This window comes from Gopherus evgoodei, chromosome 9, assembly GCF_007399415.2.
Source record: "Gopherus evgoodei ecotype Sinaloan lineage chromosome 9, rGopEvg1_v1.p, whole genome shotgun sequence".
NCBI classification, from domain to species: Eukaryota; Metazoa; Chordata; order Testudines; family Testudinidae; genus Gopherus; species Gopherus evgoodei.
This window is the reverse complement of record NC_044330.1, coordinates 11,094,395-11,104,055: the sequence shown is the minus strand read 5'-3', so window position 1 is coordinate 11,104,055 and position 9,661 is coordinate 11,094,395. Positions and strand designations below refer to the sequence as shown.

Here is a 9,661-nt window from a genome sequence, read left to right as displayed (position 1 = left end):
ACACCTAACACATACACACAATTAAGGTAAAACCTTGTTAAGAGTGACAAACAAATTCAGAAAAACTAAGAACTTCTCAGTTTAGTTAGCATCCGCCTCTAAGCTATACCTCAAGACATTACTGCTGCCACTCCATCAAGGCCCTGATCACACTGGGCTGGGAAGTGATTTAAGGAACTGTGATTAAACTCTGTTTAAAGGTGATTCTAGCTAATCTAGGACCTAACACAGCTTGGGGATCACTATGGATAGGGACACCTTGCAGTCATATTTAAAAAGGCACGTCTAATCTAAATTGTGTTTTCAAGCATAGTTCTAACATGGTTTGCCCCATCATATTTGCTGGCTAAATGTGTTAGAAACTGGTCTAGCCAGAATTGTATTTAATCTGGGTTTAAATATGATTCCTAAACTCTGTTTAGAGCTCCACGTGGACAGAACCATAAGTTTATAAAGATTAAAGAGAGGGTTGCCCACATTCAAATTACAACGTATGCACATTCCTGTGTGTTTTTATTTATTCCTAATTCATTAAGGACTTTATCTTTAGTGGGGAGGAGCATCCAGACCTCCCACTGCCATTTCAACTAGGTGCTCAACACTGCTCAAGGGAACATAGGTAAGGGAACATTAATGAGGATTATCTACGTGAGGAAGGGCTGCCGGACTGGAACCTAAAAGTCTAGTGCAAACTTGATATTTTAATTTAAAACTCAGCTATGTTCCATAGGCGTCATGTTTTCCATGCACAAAGAGCAAAACATACTTTTTTTTTCAGCCTATGTATTTTTTTTTAGGTTAAAGAAAGTAATAAACCAAGAAAGAACAAATATAAAGGGATAAATGTAAAAGGAACAAATTTAAAGGAATAAAATGTTAGGCAGTGCTTTGTGTTGGGGGATGCTGCAGAACTATGGGAAGCTGGGGGATTGAGCATGCTTCAGCATCCCTTTGCTATCAACCTACTCCTCAATATCTTAGGTCATCTTCATATGTTGCTACAGAGGGGGAAGAGCTCTTGTATTTATGATGAATTACATCCCTAGGGATGTACAGAGGTCCCAGCATTACCCTGGGAATGGAAATTTCCAAAACAACAAAGTTCCTTGCCAACTGTATGCAAGGCAGTGTCTGTGAATGGGTGAAATTCACTTCAGTGCACAGGGCCTACAAAAGGCTATCTATACCATTTAAAGTAAAGCTGGGTTTAAGTTGCAATGGAAGCATTTTACAGCCCCTCTGTACAAGGTTAATTTCACCCAATAACAATAGCTTCTTGAAGCTTTCATAAATAGGGTAAGAGTTTAAAGATTAGTGTTGTTATTTGACTTTGTTTTCTGGTATAGTATGAGTTTCTTGTAGCAGGATTCTTATCACCATGGCCAAGAGCAGCTTTCATATGATGGTCCCATTTGCTTTTTGAATGACAGCTGCCAGTTCTGTTTTCACAGCATATGAAGGCCAGCTACACAATGGCAAATCTGAAACTCACCCATGTGGCAAAAGCAGGCCAGAAGTTTGTTTCACTCATCATTACAACTACCATTCACACAACGCTGAGTACTTTGTTGCCTGGAATAAGTCTTTTATTTTGGTGAGCAGGCATGTCACCTAGTGGCTCCTGAACAAATGGGTGAAAAGTTGAAACTCTTGACATTCTTACACATCTGAGCTATTTCAGTGTAGATGAGGACCACAGTCAAGAAATATTTTCTTTTAACATTGGTACTTCAGGCCTTCATTATATGGTTGATGATGAATTGACTCAATCACTTTCTCTTTTTAGATTCCAGCAACAGTGGCCAGCATATAATAATATGCCACTTATTAATAGAGTGAATTTGAACCCTATATCTGTGAAATATTTAAAGTGGGTGAATTTATGTAAGTGTGTCCCCTCCCGCACACTCTGAACCCCTCGGTCCCAGCCTGGAGCACCCTCCTACACTCCAGCCCCACCCCAGAGTATGCACCCCCCAGCCAGATCCCTCAAACCCCCTGGGACACCAACCCCCTGCCCCAGTCCAGAGCCCCCTCCTGCACCCTGAACCCCTCATTTCTGGCCCCACCCCAGACCCCATACCTCCTCTCACACTGCAACCCCCTGCCTCAGCCTGGAGCCCGCTCCCATACGCCAGACCCCTCAGCTCCAGCCCGGAGCCCCCTTCTGCACCCAAACCCCTCATCTCTGGCTCCACCCCAGAGCCCGCAGCCCCAGCCAGAGTCCTTACCCCCTCCCACACCCTAGTCCCCTGAGCCAGCCCAGGGCAGGGAGAGCGAGCGACAGGGGGGTGGGGGATGGAGTGAACGAGGGGGAATCAGAGCAGGGGCAGGGCATTGGTAGGGCCTTTGAGGAGGGTGCTGCAGGGAAAAGGTGTTCAGTTTTGTGCGAGTAGAAAGTTGGCAACCCTAGGAACAAGCAAACAAGCCATAGACATTTAAACCACTTCAAAGAGAAGTTAGCGGGGATTGTTTTTCATTGCATCACAGAGGTTGCTAAGTGGTAGCTGTGATGTACTGAAAACTGTGTTAAAATTACAAGCTATTGCTTTAAGTTGCATAGACTATAACGGCAGAAGGGACCATTGTGATCATCTAATCTGACCTCCTGCACATCCCAGGCCACAGAACTTCACACACTCACTCCTGTAATGGGCCGATAACCTCTGGTTGAATTGCAAGGGGTTTCCTGGTCCTACTTGCATGCTAGGGGGCTTTGCACAGAAGTGCGTGAGATCTGTTTTTTCAGCAATCAGTTGGTGAAGAGCCAACCCAGAGTAGGGTTAGTTGAGTTGTTGTGCCTCTCTGCCTTATCAAGCAGCTTGCTTTGTCTCTCTCTGGTTTTGGGTTCTTGGGTGCTGGGGTTCTAGATGCTAAGAAAAAAAGTAGTATTAAATTGCAACCTTTCAAAAAGTAATTTTTAAAATCTAGTATCTTTGTGTGTACCATAAATGTAACAGTAGCCTTTTCATGTGTAAAATGGAATGTAAAAACAAGATCATAACACTTCTGTTTAGTAAATGAAGAGACAAGTCTGAATTTGTCTGCACTCTCAATTTTGCCTAAATATTTCTGCAAAGAAAAATATGTTTAGACAGTTTGCTCTTGTTTTTAATAACAAAGCTCTGGGTCTATGCCCAGTAAAATGCAACAGCTCCCTTTCACTTTCCTGGAAAGGCTTGTAAGTCAGTGAAGACACTAACATCTCTTGTAACAGAAAGAGTTGATCACCTTGTAATAGGATGACCAGATGTCTTGATTTTATAGGGCAGTCCCGATTTTTGGGTCTTTTTCTTATATAGGTTCCTATTACTCTCCATCCCCTGTCCTGATTTTTCACACTTGCTGTCTGGTCACCCTACCCTGTAATATATAACAATAATAAAAGGTTCTATTAATTTACCTTCTTATTTCTGAGCCATTAGGGTATATAAAAGTTTTTTCTACAGCCATGGGGTGGTGTGGGGGAGGGGAGACATCTAGTGTGTCTTTAAAAAATCAGTTCAATCCTGTTTGGGACCACAGACACTAAATTCCTTAATCATACACATATGGTTATTGCATAAAGTCACTAGACCAGAGTTAAAGTTATTTGGGTGCCCTGTCTGAGTATTTCTGTACTTGTAATGTTTGGATTTCATTTAAGTTAACTTAAAGTCTGAATTTCCTGGGTTTATAAGGGTGATTTTTGAGGTAATTACAATATCCCTGTAATTATTTCAGCCATATAACTTGTATCTTAACTCAATTTTAACATAGTTTTTGTCGAGGTATATTTTAAAAAAAACCATTATGTAAATAACTAGTATTCCCAGGAGTAGTCTTATTGATTTATATTGAACTACTTTTGAGGAGTGAGATTTACAGGATTACATGTAGCATGTTAAGTTCTTTGGGATCTCACATAATGAAAAATAATCTACAATAATTAATATCTTACATGTAATCTGTTTTATGCCATTTCTAATTCCACAAATCAGAATCCTGACCCCTTTTCTGTAAGCACTTGCCCAAATGTGAAAAAGAAGTTATAAATTGGAGATCCAAAGCTGTGCTCCATGAATGCTCCTATGTCTTAATACAGTGCGGAAGGTTTGTGGAATGAAGAGCCTAGTCCCTGGCCTCTCCTCTGCTGTCCCCTCTCTCCCGCAGCCATGCCACCGCGTGGGCTGCGCTCTGGCTCGCCGCTCCTGCTGGGCAGTGTGGGGAGACCGCTGGCTCTGGCCAGATGTCACGGCTGCAAGCTCCTGCTGCTGGTAACGGGGTGGGGAGCAGGGGGTTGGGTAAGGGAGCGGGGAGTCCTGGAGGGAAGTCAGGGAGGAGGCAGTGGTTGGATAGGGCGGAGGTTCTGGGGGGATGGTCAGGGGATGGGGAACAGGGAGAGTTGGGAGTAGGAGTCCCAGGGGGCTTGTCAGGGGGTGGGGATGTGGATATGGGTCAGGAGGGCAGTCAGGGGACAGGGAGCAGGGTGGGTTGGATAAGAGGGTGGGATCCCAGGAGGCAGTTAGGGGAGGGGGGTCCTGGGATGGGGTGGTCAGGGGATGAGGAGAAGAGGGCAGTTGGATGGGGGCGGGAGTCCCAGAGGGGCTGTCAGGGGGAGGGGATGTGGATGGGGTTGAGGAGGTCAGGGAGCAGGGGAGTTGAATGGCGGCGGGGGTCCTGGGAGGGGGCGGTCAGAGGACAAGGAGTGAGCGGGGGTTGGTTGGGTTGGGGGTTCTGAGGGAAGTAGTCGGGGTGGGAAGTGGGCAGAGGTGGATAGGGGGTAGGGGCCAGGCTGTTTGGGGAGGCACAGACTTCCCTACCCGGCCCTCCATATAGTTGCACAACCCAGGTGTGGCCTTCGGGCCAAAAAGTTTGCCCATCCCTGATCTATACCATCCCTGACAGGTGTTTGTCCAACCTGCTCTTAAAAATCCCCAATGATGGAGATTCCACAGCCTCCCCAGACAATTTATTCCAGTGCTTAACCACTCTGACAATTAGGAAGTTTTTCCTAATTTCCAACCTAAACTGCCCTTGCTGCAATTTAAGCCCATTACTTCTTGTCCTATTCTCAGAGGTGAAGAATAATTTTTCTCCCTCCTCCTTGTAACAACCTATTATGAACTTGAAAACTGTTATCATGTCCGCTCTGTTTTCTCTTCTCCAGACTGAAAAAAATTGGGTTTGTTTAATCTTCCCTCGTAGGACATGTTTTCTAGATCTTTAATCATTTTTGTTGCTCTTCTCTGGACTTTCTCCAATTTGGCCACATCTTTCCTGAAATGTGGTGCCCAAAACTGGACACAATAGTCCAGTTGAGGCCTAATTAGCGTGAAGTAGAGCGGAAGAATTACTTCTCATGTCTTGCTTACAATACTCCTGCTAATACATCCTAGAAAAACGTTTGGTTTTTTTTGCAACAGCTTTAAACTGTTGATTAATATTTATCTTTTAATCCACTATGACCCCCAGGTCCCTTTCCACAGTTCTCCTTCCTAGGCAGTCATTTCCCTTTTCGTATGTGTGCAACTTATTGGGCTTTGCATAGGGTTGCAAGATTTGGCCCACAGTGAACAACAGAACAGGAATTGATACTCTTGAGTGTGCATATATCAAGAAATAAAAGTTGTCTTATTAAGTTTTCCTGCTGAACTTTTGGATATGTATCTAAACCAAACCTTTAAACATTCTGAAGTTGGACCACTATTTTAAAATTACTTTTTTCCCCCCTGTAGCAGGGTCACTGCAGGGCCCTCTTAGCTCCTGCTGTGCTAACAAAGTCACTCAGAGATCCTGGGGTTAAGTAATGACTGCAGTCATTTATTATTGTGTTCCTGACACCTTTTCACCATACCCAGCTGGGGTTCTAGTGTCTACACCCAGGAAGGAAGAGCTATTGCTGCTCTGCTTCCACTCTCCTCCAGCCTTATATATAGCTCCAGGCTAATTGGTGAATGGGAGACAGCTGCCTGCCCAATCAGGCACAGGTTTTCTCTAGCCAGCTCCAGTTTACTTCCCTTAAATGGAGCTGGTGTGACAGAGAGCTGACTCATCAGTTCATGCCCAGTACCCTATCACACCCCTCCTATAACCCTCTTACTATTTTCAGATGCCTCTTCACTTTCTATGTTTTAGCTGGAACCAGATGCATTAAAATACTTTCATGGTACTTGCAACCTAGGCAGAAAAGCAATTTCCAAAAAGCTCATGGGAATTTTTTTCTCAAGATTTCCCCCCAGTTTTCTAGACTAAGATGGCTTCTGATAAGCATTCAAACTTTAGATGTTTACCTAGACTCAACCAGTTATTAGTAAAAACTTGTCATAAAACACAGATTGAAGTTACTTTGGCCCTGATTAGGCAAAGCACTTAGAGACAGATTATTAAAGGTATTTAGGCACATATAAGTGCTGTTGAAATTAATGGGAGTTAGGCACTGAGGCAATTTTGAAAATCCCACTATGCACCTAATTGTATCATTAGGCACCTAAATACCTTTACAAATCTGGCCTTTAAGTACTATTGTTGGATTAAATTATGCTACAGTACATTAAAAATTTAGTCTGTGATGGGTATTATTCATGCTAATTATTGCAAGCTGCTGGCTTGTTCTTAGAGAATAGAAAAGAAGATTCATGAATTGTCTTAAGTTTCTGTTCATATTTATACCAGTGCAAATCTGGAGTAGCTAAATTGACTTCAGTAGTCACTCTTGATTTACAGTCATGTAAATAAAAGTGGAATTTGGTGCAGTCATCTTCCTCAGTCTGATTGCTTCCAAGTGGCTGTCCAGCCTCCTGAAAACAGCTGCCCTGAGTCCCATTTTTCCCCAGCTGCAGCAACCTGCTGCACTAATAGTCTGTAAACAAGCTTGTCCTTTTAAACACCATCAAGTGCATATCTTCAGCAAAACAATTTTAATCAGTCAAATTCACATGCAGATTACATTGGCTCAAGCCAATTCTTGTTATCATTATTGACCAGAACTGTGCATAATATTCCAAATATGGTCATACTGATGCTTCTTACAGTTCTAAAATACAGTAACTTCATTTGATACCTATTACATACCTTAATTCATACACAATGGAATTTTGTTTGTCATTTTTATTGCTGAGGATGATACCTAATATTTAGGGTTTCATTTTTACCCCATGATACAATTTTTTCCAAATATTTAACACTGAAACAATGAATAGCTTCAGAAATAATATTAGATGTCCCAGAGAAGGCCTTTAAACAATTAAATGTTTTGCCATTGGGTCTATGGTTGCATAACTGTTTGTTACATAATATTCCTTTTGAGCCTCTGTAGTGCACAGAGTTGTATGCATCATTTCCCAGATTAAGGGTTTTCTGTGTGAATTTGGAGAGCCACCTCTTCAGCCCCTTATGTGCCTATTTGGGAAAAGCCTGCTGCAATTTGGGGAGGCCAGGGCCCTATTTGTATGTGCTGGGAAAGTCCTGCCCTCCTGCATCTGTTTATATACACATAAGCCTTTTTTCTTGGAGTCAGGCCCTCCTGTGTATTTAGAGATCCTCCCTCTCCAGGGGATTCTTGTTTATATTAGTGTCCACAACCGTGCTGGTGCTTTCCAAATACAGAAGACAGCCCTTACCCCAAAGACGGTGTGATCCAAAAGTATGAAGACAGACAAATCGTTGAGGAAGAAGGGAACATAACATACCAAATGAATAGGATGATGACAGCATAAGGCTTCTCAAACTTTGATTTAAACATACTGGATTCTGCTTCCTACATCTTTCCTCCATCATTGAACACCCTGCTCTTTCCCACTCAGCAGCAGGCAACTCTGCTTCCAGTGTTATGCCTCCCCCTTCACAACATTTGATCCAGCTCTTTGGCAGGGCATGAACAATGAGTAAACAATAGCATTGTGGGAGTGGTGGAAGAAGTCTGTGTGGGATAGAGTTGACCAGTCTCGATTTTACAGTGACAGGCCCGATATTTGGTGCTTTGTCTTACATAGAGTCCGATTATTCCCCCCTCCCCGATTGTTCACACTTGCTGTCTGGTCACCCTAGTGTGGGAGGAGGTGAGTAAGGGATGAACAACGTAGCCTGCTGTCCCGTGCCTGTGAAAGGTCCCCTCTCCTGGGTGGGGAAGGTAAACAGGTTTCCTGGGTCTAACCAGAAAGGGCCCCTGCCCGGGGGAAGGGGTAGTGACTAGGCACTCTATCCTGCGAGACTTAGACCCACTTTTGGCGGCTGTAAACAGGCGGGGTGGGGGGTGAGCCCTTATCCCCTGGGACTCAGCCAGCTTCCGCCCTGGCTGTGGAGCGTGGAGGGTGTTCCCTTGAGATCCCGCCTGTGGGAAGGAAGCGAGACCCTTCTGGGGACCAGCCAACCCTGCCCCGGGTCAGGAGTCCTGAGGGAAACGGGCTAGGCAGGGCTGGGTAGTGTTAGGCCTCGGTCGCAGGGTAATGCGCCCCCGCTCTCTAGGCGGCGGCACTGAGGGGACGCTGGGGACAAGCGGCAGCCAGCCCCTGGGTGCGTCAGCAGTCAGCCCGCGCCGCGGGGCAGCCAGTCCTGCTCCTCCCCGGGGCGGGCGAGAAGGGCCCCGAGCAGGAAGAGGAGGCTCGCAGGGGACAGACGCCCCGCCTGGCGCGAGTGGGAATTGGCCGCTCCAGTGTGTGGGGAGGGGCCGGGGAGCCGAGCCGGAACACCCCGCCCCCAGTGCGCGGGGAGAGGGAGCCGCCCCGCGCTGTGTGAGGACTCGGAAAGCGAGCCCAGCGAGCCCCCCCGTGGTGACAGTTTCTAGAAGCCCGTCCCGGCGTCCTTTGCGGTCTCAACATGGAGGAGCTGACCGTGGAAGTGCGCGGCTCCAACGGGGCCTTCTACAAGGTATCGCTCTGGGGCTGGGGGCGGGAGCGGGAGCGGCAGGCAGAGGGAGCGGGCGGGTAACGGTTTCCGTGTCCCGGGCTCGGCCTGTCCCTCTCATCCAAAGAAACCGTTAGGGGGGTTTCGGGCCCGAGGCGCGGAGGGGGGGGCAGGCAGGTGAGAGCGAGGCGGGGCCTTTGGGGCAAGGGGGGGAGGTTTGCTTGGGTGCAGGGGGGAAGGGTGGCTGGAGGGAGTGCGAGTGCTTGGGGGCGCTGGGAGAAGGTGGGGTTGGGTTGGGTGCTGGCGGGGGGCTGCCTGGGGAAGGTGGTTGGGGTAGGAGGAGACATCTGTGTGGGGTAGGGTTTGAGAAGGAGTTTGGGGGCGTGTGGATGAGGTTTATTCCCAAATGATGGGGTTAGTACCCCGTAAGGTGGAAGCCTGGCTTCATTGGCACTGGGTCAGGTTATCAGATGACAAACGCAGAAAAATTTCTTCCTGTTTGGGGGTGAGGGCTTGGATTATTTGAAGGATAGAAGCTTTTTGTAGGAGTGTGGATTAAACTGCTGAAAATAAAAACCCATATAATATAATGCTTAGGGACTTGGAATTTATTTATGTCATCAGAAAGCTTCCTTCACCACCACCACCACCCCCCCTGGTATGCCAGGATGTTACAGGTCAATACAAAATACTCTCAGCTGTTGCCTGTCAGTCTTTTTCCCTAAGCCAGGCCTGAGATGTTTGAGAATCCCAGCTCTTTTTATAGAGAGCGAGCCCTCTGTGCTTCTTTGCAGGAGGGCTGATTGCAGCCATCCTTGTGAACACTCGCTTTATGCTC

General features: G+C 46.2%; 1 protein-coding gene across 4 annotated transcripts in view; it reads left to right on the top strand.

Annotated features, from left to right (window-relative positions):
• The first annotated feature begins 8,653 nt into the window (after nt 1-8,653).
• Nucleotides 8,654-9,661, top strand: part of FXR1 (FMR1 autosomal homolog 1) — a 70,301-nt gene continuing 69,293 nt past the window's right edge. The window contains exon 1 of one of the 4 annotated variants that reach the window (XM_030575176.1): nt 8,654-8,847. In XM_030575176.1, the coding sequence (XP_030431036.1) occupies nt 8,797-8,847 (51 nt within the window). In that variant the 5' untranslated portion in view covers nt 8,654-8,796. The remainder of the gene's footprint in view (nt 8,848-9,661) is intronic. The other 3 variants (XM_030575174.1, XM_030575175.1, XM_030575177.1) reach the window with 3 other exon arrangements.